Here is a 17,404-nt window from a genome sequence, read left to right on the forward strand (position 1 = left end):
AAACTGAGCCTGAGAGGGGGAAGGAAAAACTGAGCAAAACTTTTTCAAAGCAGTTTGCAGCTTATTCAAGGTCACACAGAGATAGGGACTTTCTTTTTCCCAGCTGCAGCAGGGGAGGGAGGAGGCACCCAGCTTGCTGCTTCCCTGGTCAGCTTTTGGCCAGTTCTTCAGCTTCTTTTTCTCCAAAGGGAGACTGAGAGCTGAATTTTTTTTCATTCCCTGGAATTTTGGATTTTCTCCCTTTTCTGCTGGACTGCTTCAATATCAGAACACATCAGGAGGACTTGCCACCGAGCACAGAGGGCCTGGCCCTGGGCCAAGCCCCAGCTCCGAGGAGACCAAAGGGAGGACTCTAACACTTTCCCAGGTTTTTTCTCCACAGCGAGAGATTTTATTATTTAGCATTATTTTCCTTTTCCCGTGTGTTTGTCAAATCAATAGTTTTTATCTCCTTCACTTTCCTTTGATGAAAACTTAATTTTTTCCCGAACCAGGTTCGGGGAGGGGTGGTTGTGCCTTCTCTCAGAGGATATCTTTCTAAATTTGGCCAAACCGGCACATCCGCAAATGAACCAAACTTACAAAAGTGTGAAGAACTCGTGACCTGTTGTCCATCTTGGGGTCCCTCTTGGCAGTAGCCTCTGGCTACCCTGGGTGTACCTTTGAAGGCCTTTCAAATACCTACCTACCTTTATTCCCTTATTCTGCTCTAGCCTCTGGTTTTAGGTGGCCTCTCTAGGCATCAGCAGGGGCTGCAATCCCACACTTGTGGAGACCAGAACCGCCCCCAGGATCCCAACACTGCCTGACAGCGCTCCGGACACCGGGATGGCCGCGCGTCCGAGTCTCGGCCACTGTGCTGCTGCTTCGTTTGCTCGTAGGCGCACCCAGAGGCCACTGTTAAGCCCGGATGCTCTCTGGTTCTGCCCTCTTCCTGATCCCGTGCAGGGATGCAGCACTGCTGGGCTTTCAGGAAGCTGCTCTTGAAAACTTCCAGCATTCCAAGCTCCTTGGCCCTCCGTGGAGGCTTGCCACGGAATCCCTCACAGCTGCCTCCGGAGCATACTCCTGTTGGCTGTTCTAAAATCCAGGGCCTTCAGGGTGCTCAGCAAGACCTCTGACTCCACAGTGTTGTGGAACTGGACCTTCAGGACAGGGACCTTTCCAGCCTGAGCTGCCCTCGTTCCTCTGTGTCTCTGCACAAAACATGGCACGGTGTGGATACAAAAATGCTGCTAGCAAGGATTTTCTTGCTATTTTCTAAGCCCGTGAGAGACTTTTCTCTCTCACAGAAGAGGCAGCAGAGTTATGTACACAACCAAACACCTGCACCCTTGAAAAGTCTTTTTTATAGTACAGGAGAAAATATTTGGACAATGGATGTTTTAGGATTTTAGCCGATCACCCCAAGGGGTGGCTGATCCTTTGTCCAATTAGACTATGAAGAAAAAAGCCTATGAAAGAGTTTGTAAAATAATTAAATAAATCAATCTTGCTGCACAATTCCTGCCTGCTGGAGCTTCTCTCCTCCTCCCTACGGCTGCGGGACACGGTGATATACCCCAGGGTTGCAGTAAAAGCACGGAAGAGAGCAGCAGGAGGGGCCTGTGTGTCCCAGGGCTCAGGTTTTGGGCCGCTTCAGCACCACAGAGATGCAGCTCAAGTGAAGAAACCAAACTGTTTATTAATAGGAAGCGAAGCGAAGGGATGAGCTGGGAGGAAAAAAGGGGATGGGCAGGGTCTGAGGGCTGGAGGGATGGAGCTGTCAAAAGGGAGGGAGAGGGCAGGAGCTATGGGAGCTTTCCACAGGCTCAGCTGTGACCAGCATCAGCTGTGCCTGGAGCTCCAGCTGCTCTACTCTAGTCTCCAGATGGTCTCATCTTCCAGGATATCTGGAGGTCTTAAAGGGACACTGGTTCTGGGCCAGCAGATGAACGTAGTTCTGCAGCTCTTTCGTTGAGTATTTCCTGAACTATGATGTTTGTCTGGGAAGGGCTGTCGTCTCTCCTCAGGGCTTGAAGGGCTGGAAGAGACAGGAACAGAGCCACGGTCAGAGCCTGGATCTGCAGGAATCCAAGCAGACCTTCCTGCCAGGGCCATCTCACCCAGCTCCTGCCACGGCCAGAAGACAGCAGGGGCCAAGGAGATCAGCCAGAAGGTGCTGGCCATGAGCCTCCCCACCGTGTCCCTGAAACCTCTCTGTGCTCCGCCCACGTCACCCCGAGTCCACACACGGAGCAAAGCCCCCACAGCCAGGGCAGGGATTGCAGCTCCCGAGCCAGGCATTGCAGCTCGCCCCCGCCAGCCCCCGCTGCCAGCCCGCTGCCCTCACTCACCCTCACCGAGGAGCTGGAGCTCTTCCTTGTGCCCCCTCAAGAACACCCTGGCAGTCCCTGGGAGCACAGAGGCGGTCACGGCCCCGCGGCACAGCTCCCTCGCAGCGGCGCTGCCAGCCCCGTGGCCACCCGCTCTCCTGCCCCGGCAGGGCTCAGCCCGGGCCCTTGCCGCATCCTGACGCCCGAGGGCACGGCTGCGAGAGGGCGGCAGCGGCCCCGAGGGCAGGCGGGGCTCCACGGCCCCGGGCCCGGATCCCGCTGCCGGGGCAGCAGCCGGGGCCGGGGGCCGAGCTGCGGCGGGGCGGGGAGGGGCCCCGGGCTCGTGGCTCACCGATGAACCTGACGGCCGCCTCTCGCAGGGACTCCTGCGGGCTCTCCGCGAACGGCAGCGCCTGGTGCAGGCGCTCGGCCGCTCGGCTCCTGTCCTCTGCCAGCTGCAGAGAGCGCCAGGAGGGAAGGGTTGGCGCGGGCTCAGCCCCTTGGCCGGGCTCTCTGCGCCCAGCCCTGGCCTCCCCTGCCCGCACGGCCCCGAGGCCCGGCCAGCAGCCGCTGGCGCCGGGCTCTGGAGGGGGCCGAGGGCCGGCTGCTGCCCGGGGAGCCGCGGTGCCGCCCCGCGCCACAGCCCAGCGGGGCCGGGGCTCCATCGGCTCCCGGCTCGGGGCCACAGGAGCCTGGAGAAGAGCCCGGGGAAGGGAGCAGCGTGTGGGGCGCAGGCTGGCGCCCCTGGTGCAGCACAGCTGCCAGCCCCACGCACTGGGCACCAGGGGCAGGGGACTTCTCCAGGCTCAGCTTAGGCTTCCAGGCGGTCCTTACCAGGCACTCGGCAAACTTCGACAGCTGCTCCTTCTTCACCAGCTGCCCAAGATTTCTCCTCTTCAGGAACTTGGCCGCACAAATCAGCGTTTCCCGAGAAGCCTGGAGAGCAGCAGAGACACGGAGATGGCACCACAGCCCAGGGCACAGGACCCGCGTCCCTGTGCCAAGGCCAGGAGAAGGCTGCAGCCTGCGAGGCCCCAGGGCAGGAGGCAGCTGAGCCCCCTCCCAGGAGGACACATCAGCCCACAAGTCCTCACCTCTGCCACGTTCCGGTTCTCATCATGGCAGTGGAATAAAAGTGGGAGTAGGCTCTGGCACACAATTGTCTTAAGGGGCTTTTTTCCCTCGTCCACTACCAACTCCATCACCTTGCAGAAGAGGTGAATGGAGAGCATCTGCACATTGCTGTTGTCCTGGAGTAAAGGAAAAAACATCAGCAGCAACTTCTCCAGCCCATGTGGGCAACGGCCTAAAAATCCACAGGGCACAAAGTGTCTGGGCAGCAGCCAGTGTCAGTGACTGGGGGCACAGAGCCTTACATTTTCAAAGAGTGGCAAGAGCGCCTCAGCCAGTTTCGGGGCAGTGGTGCTGGATACCAGGATGTCTTTGTTCTCCAGCACATTCATGAACACAGAGAGGGACATCCTGACCACCTCTCCATCTGCATCACCCAGCAGCTCCACAAGCCGTTGAGACAGGCTGCCCATTCTTCTGGCCTGTGTGGAACACAAGGCTGTGCTGTGAAGCCATGAACGGCTGCACTGCCTACACCACCCTGGCCCTGCAAGCCCACCCTGCTGCCGCAGGGCCCAGAGGCCAAAGGCCTGTCCCGAAGCACTGGGGCAGCTGAGCCGGGAGGCAGGAGAGCTGGGAGCAGCTGCCTCAGCTCCTGAAGCCCAGCCAAGCCCATGTGACTGCTTTCCCCAGCGCAGCTTCAGCCGCTGCCGCCTTCTCACCATGGCGGGATCCTTGCTGAGCACCACGAGGCCTCTGAGTGCCAGGCGACATCTCTGCCTGCACTCGCTCAGCAGGTACCTGGACATGATCTCCAGGATGCTGTCACCATATTTACTTAAGTCCAGGCACTCGAGGAGCTGAAAGGCACAGGGCAGTGACAGGGGAGCCGGCCGGCAGGAGCCCGGAACCGCCCAGGGCTGGGCCCAGGCAGCAGCGCAGGGCGCGGGCACCGTCCCAGGCAGCTGCGGCTACGAGAGGGCAGAGAGGCGGGAGGCAGCTCAGCGAGGCAGCGCTGGCCGTCAGGCTCACCTCCACAAGGAAAGCCAGGAAGGGCAGATCCCAGCATGGCTCCTCCCTGCTGAGTGGTTTGAGCAGGTGGAATGCAATGCGGGAGCAGAAGGGGATCAAGACCTGGCGCATCTCTCTGGTAGGGGGAAAAAGGCACCAAGACCCTGAGGCAGGGGGCAAACCTCTCCCAGGACTGACTCACACAGGTCTGGTCTTCCCCACCACGTTGCAAGGGGATCTGGGTGCTCTGGGAGGCAGCTCCTTCTGGGCACCCTCCCCTTCCAGCCTTTTCCAGTCCGCTTGGCCATCCCTCGGTGACGAGGCCCCACAGGGACTGTGTGGGGCACCTCGGGCACAGGGCACAAGTGCCGGGGGCAGTGAGGAGAAGGGGGTCTCACCTGGCCAGCAGACCCACTGCATAGTGCTGGGTGTCAGCACACAGCAGCGTGTCCCAGCCACGCTTGCGCTCCATAGCCACCACCTCGTTGTCACAGCGCAGTCGACAGAGCAGAGCCTTCATGGCCTGCACTGCAAACCTGTGCACAGAGCAAAGCCCAGGTCACACTGGGAGCACTGGCGCTGGCCACGAGGGCATGGGAAGGACAGGAGGACTGGGACCTGTTGGGGTTGGTGGGAAGGCGGTGTTCCTCCCGGCATGCTCTCCAGAAGTGATCAACTTCCTCTGGCACCTGCTGTGTGGTGATGACAACTTGGAAGAGCAGAGTCACAAACAGGCGGGCTGAATAAAGGATCATTGCCTCGTGGCACTCGGGCACCTGGACAATCACCCACAGCGCCAGAGTTGCCTGCAAAAGAAGCAGCTCGAGACAGCTCAGGAGCATCCCTCAGTGCCGAGCTGTCCGTGTGGCAGGGCCCGAGGGGAGACGCAGGGGGAGCACCGGGCCTGGTGCCCCCTGAGCCTGCCCTAGCCCAGGTTTCAGCCCAGCACCTGAGGCAAGGAGATGCAGTGGGGGAAGGATGGAGAGCTGGTGAGGATGTGACCTCGGGGTGAGTAAAGGCCAGTTCCAGAAACTCACAGCCAGGGCAAAGACATCTGTATCATCCCCATCAGAGGTGGACGTGCTATGCAGTGGCCATTCCTGCATCACACAGAGCAGCGTTGGCAACACCTTCTCCACTGCTGGTCCCAATGATCCTATGATTCTCCACATCATTGTAGCAGCTCTGTAGGATCGGAGCTCTGAGTCAGGGGCGTCTCAGTCACAGTACCACGCCCTGTGCAGCTGTGGGGGCCCAGGTGACAGAGCCCCGGTGCCCTGAGGGGCAGGGAGGGAGCATGGCAGCAGGCTCAGGAAACAGAGGGGCCCGAGGGTCCTGGAGCTCTCCACCTGTCTGGCAGACCCCATTGGACAGGCGGCACAGGGCGATGGGCCCTAAGGGCTGGTGAGCCCTGAGCTCTCAAGGCAGCTGGGCCCCGTACCTGTCGCACGATGGGGCACAGCGCAGGAGGGTCAGCACCACATCAGCGGGGTGCTCTTCAGCCAGCCTCAGAATGTCAATTTGCAGCCAGGCATCCACAGTGACATGGGACCCGAGTCTCTGGTGAATGTTCCTCACCATGGCTGGCACCTGGAGGAGGCATGGGGAAGACTTGGAGCACTGTCCAAGGGAGCAACTTCCCCAGCTGCCCCCAAGAAGTGCTTCCCTTCCCACCGCACTGTGCTGGCCTCAAAGGCTGAGGGGGCCCAGCAGCCGTGGCTTGAGGGGGCACACGATCCTTGGAGTCTCCAGCCCTGGCCCCAGGCTGCTTACCTGCTGCTGAGGAGAAGCAGCACTCTCTTCAAAAAAATCCAGTTTGGGAGCATGAATCCCAGTGGGAATGGGCATAGTGTCAGTATTTGGGATGCCCTGAGTCTCTCCGGTGTCAGTGTTTGTGATGGCCATGTCCTCAGTCACTGCCCTGTCAGTCTTCGCTGTGTGATCATTCATTGGACTGTCAGAGTCTTCTGAGGGTGCAGTGATATCTGTGCTGACATCAGGCTCTGCCTGGAGCTCGGTCAGCCCAGAGTCAGGCTCAGCTGTGCCCTCAGTTGCTGTGGTGCTGGTCTTTCCACGCCGAATGCACATGAACTTCCGGAACATCTGCAGGAGAACAAAGGACAGGGAAGAGAGGGATGTTCCAAGGGGTGCTCCAGGCGTGGTGCTCGGCTGAGCAGCGACAGCAGGCCCAGCCCAGGTGGGGATGGCTGCAGGTACCTGCACTGTTCTCCGGAAGCGGCCGTGGGCACGGTCCTGCTCTTGTGTCCGGTCCAGGGCTGCATCTGGCAAAGAGCGAGCGCAGCCAGAGCTGAGGGGCTGCAGGAGAGGCCGGAGAACGCAGCCCAGCCCTGCGCTCCCCAGGCAGGGACAGCCCCGGGATGCCCAGGGGATGGAGCACGGCTGCTGCGGGGGGTCTGGCCTGGCTCCTCTTCCAGCCTATCCATAGGCCTGTTCCCCGGGGATGGGATGGGATGGGATGGGATGGGATGGGATGGGATGGGATGGGATGGGATGGGATGGGATGGGATGGGATGGCGCCAAGCTGGCTGCTGCCATCAGCCCTGTGGCCCAGCTCTGTCACTCACCGTCCTGCCGTGGCTGGAACTGCTCCAGCTCTTCGGGCTGTTGTGCTGGGGCAGCTCCAGGGCCTTTTTTCCTCCTGAGCACTTTGAACAGGCGACGGAATCTGCCCGCCATGCCACAGTGTGGCCTCGAGGGCACCTTCAAGAGAGATTCCTTGGGAAAGCTCTGAGTGAACAAGTCCTGCGCTTGTGCCTTGAAGGCACCAGCAGCAGAGAAACCTCAGGAAGGCTACAGGACAGCAAGTCCTGCACCCTGGTCTCAGAGGGCTCCTGCCACAAGGACAGGAGACTCCTCGTCAAGGATTGTGGTCAGCTAAGCCAACGGTCTGGCCTTGAGGGCACCGGCCACAGGGATGGGAGATACCTCGGAAAAGCTCCGGGGCACCAAGTCCCACGGTCTGCCCTCGAGGGCACCTGCAAAAGAGAAGCCTCGAGAAGGCCACAGGTCACCAAGTCCTGTGGTCTGGCCTCGAGGTCACCTGCAGGAATAACGCTTCGGAAAAGCTCCGGGTCGGCAAGGAACGAGTGCGCTGTGCGGGGGCTCCTCACGGCACCGCTCTGTCCCGTCCTGTCCCGTCGCGTGCTCCGAGCACTGTGGCGTGGCTGCGTCGCCGCCAGCCCCTATGTCAGCACGTGTCACAAAGGGCCCTGGGACACCCTGTCCCGTTCCATCCCACGGTGACCATGCTGCACCGTGTCACAAAGGGCCCTTGCACATGCTGCCACCTGCCCCGGGGCCGTCCCCAGCCCACTCCAAGTGGCCCAGGTTGGAAGGAATGCCTTGCCCCAAGTGTCTAAGGCAGCCCGACAGGAACTTTAGCATCGGCTCCAGCCATAAGCAAGCGCTCCCCTGCTCTGCGGGCTCGGGGCAGCACCAGGAGCCCCCACGGCTGCCACCGCAGCCGCCGCGCGAAGGGCTCGGGGTCTTCCACAGAAGCTGGCACGGCCTCCTTGGGACACGTCCCGGCTGGTGGCCATCCTAAAGCCGGGGCTGTGACACAGACAAGGAACGTGTGGGCCAGGGCCATGGACCAAGGGGCCGGTGTGATTCTGAGGGGCCTCGTGGATCCATGGAGACCATGGTGCTCCTGCAGGTCCTCATGGAATCACGGAGTCCATTGGGACACTGCTGGGCCCACGGAACCAAGGGAACATGGAACAGCTCTGGCTGCCTTGGGCTCCTGGGGCCGCCTGGCAGCTCCGGCTGACCTTGGCATGGAGAGAGCTGCTTCTCACCTGCCCTGGAACGCTGGGGCTCCGTGCTTTCCTTCCTGTGGAACAGAACCATCCTTCTCCCCCAGCTGCCCATGGCCAAAATTGCAATTTGGCCTCCAAAATTCCATCTATCCCAGGACTGCTGCCAGACAAAAGCTGCCAAGGCCAACAGGTCTGGCTGGCCTTGGCCTCTGGTGGCCACCTTTCATGGATCACAGGGAGACAGTTTGTTTTATCACAGATACTATGCATGGTTAGATCCACCCCTCGATCTCGTGCCCACCTATAGGTGGCATCTCTGCCTTGATGACCTGAGGCATCATGTCCCCACAAGTAGGGCTAATGAGGAACACCAAAGCCAGAAGCAGGTAGATCAGGCTGCAAAGATAGAGGTGTCCCAGATAGACTTGGATTGGCAACATAAAGGAGAGTTGTTCCTAGCTCGATGGGCCCATGATGCCTCAGGCCATCAGGGCAGAGATGCCACCTATAAGTGGGCACGAGATCGAGGGGTGGATCTAACCATGGACAGTATCTCCCAGGTGATCCATGATTGTGAGACATGCGCTGCGATCAAGCAGGCCAAGCGGGTGAAGCCCCTGTGGTACGGTGGGCGATGGTCCAAATACAAGTATGGGGAGGCCTGGCAGATTGATTACATCACACTGCCTCAAACCCGCCAAGGCAAGCGCTGTGTGCTCACAATGGTAGAAGCCACCACTGGATGGCTGGAGACCTACCCTGTGCCTCATGCTACTGCCCGGAACACCATCCTGGGCCTGGAAAAGCAAGTCCTTTGGAGGCATGGCACCCCTGAGAGAATCGAGACCAACAACAGGACTCATTTTAAGAACAGCCTTATCAACACCTGGGCTAGAGAACATGGCATTGAGTGGGTGTACCACATCCCTTACCATGCACCAGCTGCAGGCAAAGTGGAACGGTGCCATGGATTGTTGAAAACCACCTTGAAGGCACTGGGTGGGAGAACTTTCAAAAATTGGGAACAGAATCTGGCAAAGGCTACCTGGTTAGTTAACACCCGAGGTTCCACCAATAGAGCAGGTCCAGCCCAGTCTGAATCCCTGCATACAACAGATGGAGATAAGGCCCCAGTAGTGCATGTCAGAGGTCTGTTAGGAAAGCCCGTGTGGATAAATTCTGCCTCGAGTACAGACAAACCCATCCGTGGGGTTGTCTTTGCTCAGGGACCTGGTTGCACATGGTGGGTAATGCAGAAAGATGGAACAACGCATTGTGTACCGCAGGGAGATCTGATTGTTGGGTGAAAACCACCTGTAGTGTGAAATGCCTGTGTACCCCTGCTTGCTGAGGGTCACTGTCACTGTTCGTACATAGCTGTATATATATATATATATATATATATATGTATATGTATCGATGTGTGTGTGTAGAGTTAAATTATATTCGTTTGGGCATTGAGCCAATGATATGGGATAAGGGGTGGAATGTCTTGGGGTGACTTTGTGATGTGTATCCCGTATCCCTGCCCTATGCCTAGAAATTAACTTTGTGCCTTTCTATGCCTCTAAACTGAGCCTGAGAGGGGGAAGGAAAAACTGAGCAAAACTTTTTCAAAGCAGTTTGCAGCTTGTTCAAGGTCACACAGAGATAGGGACTTTCTTTTTCCCAGCTGCAGCAGGGGAGGGAGGAGGCACCCAGCTTGCTGCTTCCCTGGTCAGCTTTTGGCCAGTTCTTCAGCTTCTTTTTCTCCAAAGGGAGACTGAGAGCTGAATTTTTTTTCATTCCCTGGAATTTTGGATTTTCTCCCTTTTCTGCTGGACTGCTTCAATATCAGAACACATCAGGAGGACTTGCCACCGAGCACAGAGGGCCTGGCCCTGGGCCAAGCCCCAGCTCCGAGGAGACCAAAGGGAGGACTCTAACACTTTCCCAGGTTTTTTCTCCACAGCGAGAGATTTTATTATTTAGCATTATTTTCCTTTTCCCGTGTGTTTGTCAAATCAATAGTTTTTATCTCCTTCACTTTCCTTTGATGAAAACTTAATTTTTTCCCGAACCAGGTTCGGGGAGGGGTGGTTGTGCCTTCTCTCAGAGGATATCTTTCTAAATTTGGCCAAACCGGCACATCCGCAAATGAACCAAACTTACAAAAGTGTGAAGAACTCGTGACCTGTTGTCCATCTTGGGGTCCCTCTTGGCAGTAGCCTCTGGCTACCCTGGGTGTACCTTTGAAGGCCTTTCAAATACCTACCTACCTTTATTCCCTTATTCTGCTCTAGCCTCTGGTTTTAGGTGGCCTCTCTAGGCATCAGCAGGGGCTGCAATCCCACACTTGTGGAGACCAGAACCGCCCCCAGGATCCCAACACTGCCTGACAGCGCTCCGGACACCGGGATGGCCGCGCGTCCGAGTCTCGGCCACTGTGCTGCTGCTTCGTTTGCTCGTAGGCGCACCCAGAGGCCACTGTTAAGCCCGGATGCTCTCTGGTTCTGCCCTCTTCCTGATCCCGTGCAGGGATGCAGCACTGCTGGGCTTTCAGGAAGCTGCTCTTGAAAACTTCCAGCATTCCAAGCTCCTTGGCCCTCCGTGGAGGCTTGCCACGGAATCCCTCACAGCTGCCTCCGGAGCATACTCCTGTTGGCTGTTCTAAAATCCAGGGCCTTCAGGGTGCTCAGCAAGACCTCTGACTCCACAGTGTTGTGGAACTGGACCTTCAGGACAGGGACCTTTCCAGCCTGAGCTGCCCTCGTTCCTCTGTGTCTCTGCACAAAACATGGCACGGTGTGGATACAAAAATGCTGCTAGCAAGGATTTTCTTGCTATTTTCTAAGCCCGTGAGAGACTTTTCTCTCTCACAGAAGAGGCAGCAGAGTTATGTACACAACCAAACACCTGCACCCTTGAAAAGTCTTTTTTATAGTACAGTAGAAAATATTTGGACAATGGATGTTTTAGGATTTTAGCCGATCACCCCAAGGGGTGGCTGATCCTTTGTCCAATTAGACTATGAAGAAAAAAGCCTATGAAAGAGTTTGTAAAATAATTAAATAAATCAATCTTGCTGCACAATTCCTGCCTGCTGGAGCTTCTCTCCTCCTCCCTACGGCTGCGGGACACGGTGATATACCCCAGGGTTGCAGTAAAAGCACGGAAGAGAGCAGCAGGAGGGGCCTGTGTGTCCCAGGGCTCAGGTTTTGGGCCGCTTCAGCACCACAGAGATGCAGCTCAAGTGAAGAAACCAAACTGTTTATTAATAGGAAGCGAAGCGAAGGGATGAGCTGGGAGGAAAAAAGGGGATGGGCAGGGTCTGAGGGCTGGAGGGATGGAGCTGTCAAAAGGGAGGGAGAGGGCAGGAGCTATGGGAGCTTTCCACAGGCTCAGCTGTGACCAGCATCAGCTGTGCCTGGAGCTCCAGCTGCTCTACTCTAGTCTCCAGATGGTCTCATCTTCCAGGATATCTGGAGGTCTTAAAGGGACACTGGTTCTGGGCCAGCAGATGAACGTAGTTCTGCAGCTCTTTCGTTGAGTATTTCCTGAACTATGATGTTTGTCTGGGAAGGGCTGTCGTCTCTCCTCAGGGCTTGAAGGGCTGGAAGAGACAGGAACAGAGCCACGGTCAGAGCCTGGATCTGCAGGAATCCAAGCAGACCTTCCTGCCAGGGCCATCTCACCCAGCTCCTGCCACGGCCAGAAGACAGCAGGGGCCAAGGAGATCAGCCAGAAGGTGCTGGCCATGAGCCTCCCCACCGTGTCCCTGAAACCTCTCTGTGCTCCGCCCACGTCACCCCGAGTCCACACACGGAGCAAAGCCCCCACAGCCAGGGCAGGGATTGCAGCTCCCGAGCCAGGCATTGCAGCTCGCCCCCGCCAGCCCCCGCTGCCAGCCCGCTGCCCTCACTCACCCTCACCGAGGAGCTGGAGCTCTTCCTTGTGCCCCCTCAAGAACACCCTGGCAGTCCCTGGGAGCACAGAGGCGGTCACGGCCCCGCGGCACAGCTCCCTCGCAGCGGCGCTGCCAGCCCCGTGGCCACCCGCTCTCCTGCCCCGGCAGGGCTCAGCCCGGGCCCTTGCCGCATCCTGACGCCCGAGGGCACGGCTGCGAGAGGGCGGCAGCGGCCCCGAGGGCAGGCGGGGCTCCACGGCCCCGGGCCCGGATCCCGCTGCCGGGGCAGCAGCCGGGGCCGGGGCCGAGCTGCGGCGGGGCGGGGAGGGGCCCCGGGCTCGTGGCTCACCGATGAACCTGACGGCCGCCTCTCGCAGGGACTCCTGCGGGCTCTCCGCGAACGGCAGCGCCTGGTGCAGGCGCTCGGCCGCTCGGCTCCTGTCCTCTGCCAGCTGCAGAGAGCGCCAGGAGGGAAGGGTTGGCGCGGGCTCAGCCCCTTGGCCGGGCTCTCTGCGCCCAGCCCTGGCCTCCCCTGCCCGCACGGCCCCGAGGCCCGGCCAGCAGCCGCTGGCGCCGGGCTCTGGAGGGGGCCGAGGGCCGGCTGCTGCCCGGGGAGCCGCGGTGCCGCCCCGCGCCACAGCCCAGCGGGGCCGGGGCTCCATCGGCTCCCGGCTCGGGGCCACAGGAGCCTGGAGAAGAGCCCGGGGAAGGGAGCAGCGTGTGGGGCGCAGGCTGGCGCCCCTGGTGCAGCACAGCTGCCAGCCCCACGCACTGGGCACCAGGGGCAGGGGACTTCTCCAGGCTCAGCTTAGGCTTCCAGGCGGTCCTTACCAGGCACTCGGCAAACTTCGACAGCTGCTCCTTCTTCACCAGCTGCCCAAGATTTCTCCTCTTCAGGAACTTGGCCGCACAAATCAGCGTTTCCCGAGAAGCCTGGAGAGCAGCAGAGACACGGAGATGGCACCACAGCCCAGGGCACAGGACCCGCGTCCCTGTGCCAAGGCCAGGAGAAGGCTGCAGCCTGCGAGGCCCCAGGGCAGGAGGCAGCTGAGCCCCCTCCCAGGAGGACACATCAGCCCACAAGTCCTCACCTCTGCCACGTTCCGGTTCTCATCATGGCAGTGGAATAAAAGTGGGAGTAGGCTCTGGCACACAATTGTCTTAAGGGGCTTTTTTCCCTCGTCCACTACCAACTCCATCACCTTGCAGAAGAGGTGAATGGAGAGCATCTGCACATTGCTGTTGTCCTGGAGTAAAGGAAAAAACATCAGCAGCAACTTCTCCAGCCCATGTGGGCAACGGCCTAAAAATCCACAGGGCACAAAGTGTCTGGGCAGCAGCCAGTGTCAGTGGCTGGGGGCACAGAGCCTTACATTTTCAAAGAGTGGCAAGAGCGCCTCAGCCAGTTTCGGGGCAGTGGTGCTGGATACCAGGATGTCTTTGTTCTCCAGCACATTCATGAACACAGAGAGGGACATCCTGACCACCTCTCCATCTGCATCACCCAGCAGCTCCACAAGCCGTTGAGACAGGCTGCCCATTCTTCTGGCCTGTGTGGAACACAAGGCTGTGCTGTGAAGCCATGAACGGCTGCACTGCCTACACCACCCTGGCCCTGCAAGCCCACCCTGCTGCCGCAGGGCCCAGAGGCCAAAGGCCTGTCCCGAAGCACTGGGGCAGCTGAGCCGGGAGGCAGGAGAGCTGGGAGCAGCTGCCTCAGCTCCTGAAGCCCAGCCAAGCCCATGTGACTGCTTTCCCCAGCGCAGCTTCAGCCGCTGCCGCCTTCTCACCATGGCGGGATCCTTGCTGAGCACCACGAGGCCTCTGAGTGCCAGGCGACATCTCTGCCTGCACTCGCTCAGCAGGTACCTGGACATGATCTCCAGGATGCTGTCACCATATTTACTTAAGTCCAGGCACTCGAGGAGCTGAAAGGCACAGGGCAGTGACAGGGGAGCCGGCCGGCAGGAGCCCGGAACCGCCCAGGGCTGGGCCCAGGCAGCAGCGCAGGGCGCGGGCACCGTCCCAGGCAGCTGCGGCTACGAGAGGGCAGAGAGGCGGGAGGCAGCTCAGCGAGGCAGCGCTGGCCGTCAGGCTCACCTCCACAAGGAAAGCCAGGAAGGGCAGATCCCAGCATGGCTCCTCCCTGCTGAGTGGTTTGAGCAGGTGGAATGCAATGCGGGAGCAGAAGGGGATCAAGACCTGGCGCATCTCTCTGGTAGGGGGAAAAAGGCACCAAGACCCTGAGGCAGGGGGCAAACCTCTCCCAGGACTGACTCACACAGGTCTGGTCTTCCCCACCACGTTGCAAGGGGATCTGGGTGCTCTGGGAGGCAGCTCCTTCTGGGCACCCTCCCCTTCCAGCCTTTTCCAGTCCGCTTGGCCATCCCTCGGTGACGAGGCCCCACAGGGACTGTGTGGGGCACCTCGGGCACAGGGCACAAGTGCCGGGGGCAGTGAGGAGAAGGGGGTCTCACCTGGCCAGCAGACCCACTGCATAGTGCTGGGTGTCAGCACACAGCAGCGTGTCCCAGCCACGCTTGCGCTCCATAGCCACCACCTCGTTGTCACAGCGCAGTCGACAGAGCAGAGCCTTCATGGCCTGCACTGCAAACCTGTGCACAGAGCAAAGCCCAGGTCACACTGGGAGCACTGGCGCTGGCCACGAGGGCATGGGAAGGACAGGAGGACTGGGACCTGTTGGGGTTGGTGGGAAGGCGGTGTTCCTCCCGGCATGCTCTCCAGAAGTGATCAACTTCCTCTGGCACCTGCTGTGTGGTGATGACAACTTGGAAGAGCAGAGTCACAAACAGGCGGGCTGAATAAAGGATCATTGCCTCGTGGCACTCGGGCACCTGGACAATCACCCACAGCGCCAGAGTTGCCTGCAAAAGAAGCAGCTCGAGACAGCTCAGGAGCATCCCTCAGTGCCGAGCTGTCCGTGTGGCAGGGCCCGAGGGGAGACGCAGGGGGAGCACCGGGCCTGGTGCCCCCTGAGCCTGCCCTAGCCCAGGTTTCAGCCCAGCACCTGAGGCAAGGAGATGCAGTGGGGGAAGGATGGAGAGCTGGTGAGGATGTGACCTCGGGGTGAGTAAAGGCCAGTTCCAGAAACTCACAGCCAGGGCAAAGACATCTGTATCATCCCCATCAGAGGTGGACGTGCTATGCAGTGGCCATTCCTGCATCACAGAGAGCAGCGTTGGCAACACCTTCTCCACTGCTGGTCCCAATGATCCTATGATTCTCCACATCATTGTAGCAGCTCTGTAGGATCGGAGCTCTGAGTCAGGGGCGTCTCAGTCACAGTACCACGCCCTGTGCAGCTGTGGGGGCCCAGGTGACAGAGCCCCGGTGCCCTGAGGGGCAGGGAGGGAGCATGGCAGCAGGCTCAGGAAACAGAGGGGCCCGAGGGTCCTGGAGCTCTCCACCTGTCTGGCAGACCCCATTGGACAGGCGGCACAGGGCGATGGGCCCTAAGGGCTGGTGAGCCCTGAGCTCTCAAGGCAGCTGGGCCCCGTACCTGTCGCACGATGGGGCACAGCGCAGGAGGGTCAGCACCACATCAGCGGGGTGCTCTTCAGCCAGCCTCAGAATGTCAATTTGCAGCCAGGCATCCACAGTGACATGGGACCCGAGTCTCTGGTGAATGTTCCTCACCATGGCTGGCACCTGGAGGAGGCATGGGGAAGACTTGGAGCACTGTCCAAGGGAGCAACTTCCCCAGCTGCCCCCAAGAAGTGCTTCCCTTCCCACCGCACTGTGCTGGCCTCAAAGGCTGAGGGGGCCCAGCAGCCGTGGCTTGAGGGGGCACACGATCCTTGGAGTCTCCAGCCCTGGCCCCAGGCTGCTTACCTGCTGCTGAGGAGAAGCAGCACTCTCTTCAAAAAAATCCAGTTTGGGAGCATGAATCCCAGTGGGAATGGGCATAGTGTCAGTATTTGGGATGCCCTGAGTCTCTCCGGTGTCAGTGTTTGTGATGGCCATGTCCTCAGTCACTGCCATGTCCTCAGTCACTGCCATGTCCTCAGTCACTGCCCTGTCAGTCTTCGCTGTGTGATCATTCATTGGACTGTCAGAGTCTTCTGAGGGTGCAGTGATATCTGTGCTGACATCAGGCTCTGCCTGGAGCTCGGTCAGCCCAGAGTCAGGCTCAGCTGTGCCCTCAGTTGCTGTGGTGCTGGTCTTTCCACGCTGAATGCACATGAAATTCCGGAACATCTGCAGGAGAACAAAGGAGAGAGGGATGTTCCAAGGGGTGCTCCAGGCGTGGTGCTCGGCTGAGCAGTGACAGCAGGCCCAGCCCAGGTGGGGATGGCTGCAGGTACCTGCACTGTTCTCCGGAAGCGGCCGTGGGCACGGTCCTGCTCTTGTGTCCGGTCCAGGGCTGCATCTGGCAAAGAGCGAGCGCAGCCAGAGCTGAGGGGCTGCAGGAGAGGCCGGAGAACGCAGCCCAGCCCTGCGCTCCCCAGGCAGGGACAGCCCCGGGATGCCCAGGGGATGGAGCACGGCTGCTGCGGGGGGTCTGGCCTGGCTCCTTTTCCAGCCTATCCATGGGCCTGTTCCCCGGGGATGGGATGGGATGGGATGGGATGGGATGGGATGGGATGGGATGGGATGGGATGGGATGGGATGGGATGGCGCCAAGCTGGCTGCTGCCATCAGCCCTGTGGCCCAGCTCTGTCACTCACCGTCCTGCCGTGGCTGGAACTGCTCCAGCTCTTCAGGCTGTTGTGCTGGGGCAGCTCCAGGGCCTTTTTTCCTCCTGAGCACTTTGAACAGGCGACGGAATCTGCCTGCCATGCCACAGTATTGCCTCGAGGGCACCTTCAAGAGAGATTCCTTGGGAAAGCTCTGAGTGAACAAGTCCTGCACTTGTGCCTTGAAGGCACCAGCAGCAGAGAAGCCTCAGGAAGGCTACAGGACAGCAAGTCCTGCACCCTGGTCTCAGAGGGCTCCTGCCACAAGGACAGGAGACTCCTCGTCAAGGATTGTGGTCAGCAAAGCCAACGGTCTGGCCTTGAGGGCACCGGCCACAGGGATGGGAGATACCTCGGAAAAGCTCCGGGGCACCAAGTCCCACGGTCTGCCCTCGAGGGCACCTGCAAAAGAGAAGCCTCGAGAAGGCCACAGGTCACCAAGTCCTGTGGTCTGGCCTCGAGGTCACCTGCTGGAATAACGCTTCGGAAAAGCTCCGGGTCGGCAAGGAACGAGTGCGCTGTGCGGGGGCTCCTCACGGCACCGCTCTGTCCCGTCCTGTCCCGTCGCGTGCTCCGAGCACTGTGGCGTGGCTGCGTCGCCCCCAGCCCCTATGTCAGCACGTGTCACAAAGGGCCCTGGGACAC

General features: G+C 59.7%; 3 protein-coding genes across 3 annotated transcripts; all 3 read right to left on the minus strand.

Annotated features, from left to right (window-relative positions):
* Window positions 1-1,633: 1,633 nt before the first annotated feature.
* On the minus strand, window positions 1,634-4,950 carry LOC125319081. Its single transcript, XM_048290027.1, has 9 exons — window positions 4,796-4,950; window positions 4,419-4,533; window positions 4,109-4,246; window positions 3,692-3,868; window positions 3,410-3,565; window positions 3,150-3,251; window positions 2,668-2,770; window positions 2,337-2,393; window positions 1,634-2,023 (listed from the first exon to the last, which is right to left on the minus strand). Exons 1-9 carry the CDS (start codon window positions 4,915-4,917, stop codon window positions 1,902-1,904), a joined length of 1,092 nt encoding a protein of 363 aa, XP_048145984.1. The 5' UTR covers window positions 4,918-4,950; the 3' UTR covers window positions 1,634-1,901.
* Window positions 4,951-5,181: 231 nt separating this feature from the next.
* On the minus strand, window positions 5,182-7,198 carry LOC125319068. Its single transcript, XM_048290017.1, has 5 exons — window positions 6,983-7,198; window positions 6,615-6,679; window positions 6,171-6,500; window positions 5,839-5,987; window positions 5,182-5,203 (listed from the first exon to the last, which is right to left on the minus strand). The coding sequence occupies exons 1-5, from the start codon at window positions 7,092-7,094 to the stop codon at window positions 5,182-5,184; spliced, it is 678 nt and encodes a 225-aa protein (XP_048145974.1). The 5' UTR covers window positions 7,095-7,198.
* Window positions 7,199-11,378: 4,180 nt separating this feature from the next.
* On the minus strand, window positions 11,379-14,694 carry LOC125319084. Its single transcript, XM_048290030.1, has 9 exons — window positions 14,540-14,694; window positions 14,163-14,277; window positions 13,853-13,990; window positions 13,436-13,612; window positions 13,154-13,309; window positions 12,894-12,995; window positions 12,412-12,514; window positions 12,082-12,138; window positions 11,379-11,768 (listed from the first exon to the last, which is right to left on the minus strand). Exons 1-9 carry the CDS (start codon window positions 14,659-14,661, stop codon window positions 11,647-11,649), a joined length of 1,092 nt encoding a protein of 363 aa, XP_048145987.1. The 5' UTR covers window positions 14,662-14,694; the 3' UTR covers window positions 11,379-11,646.
* Between the last annotated feature and the right edge of the window lie 2,710 nt (window positions 14,695-17,404).

This window comes from Corvus hawaiiensis, chromosome 35 (genome assembly GCF_020740725.1).
Source record: "Corvus hawaiiensis isolate bCorHaw1 chromosome 35, bCorHaw1.pri.cur, whole genome shotgun sequence".
Classification (NCBI taxonomy): Eukaryota; Metazoa; Chordata; class Aves; order Passeriformes; family Corvidae; genus Corvus; species Corvus hawaiiensis.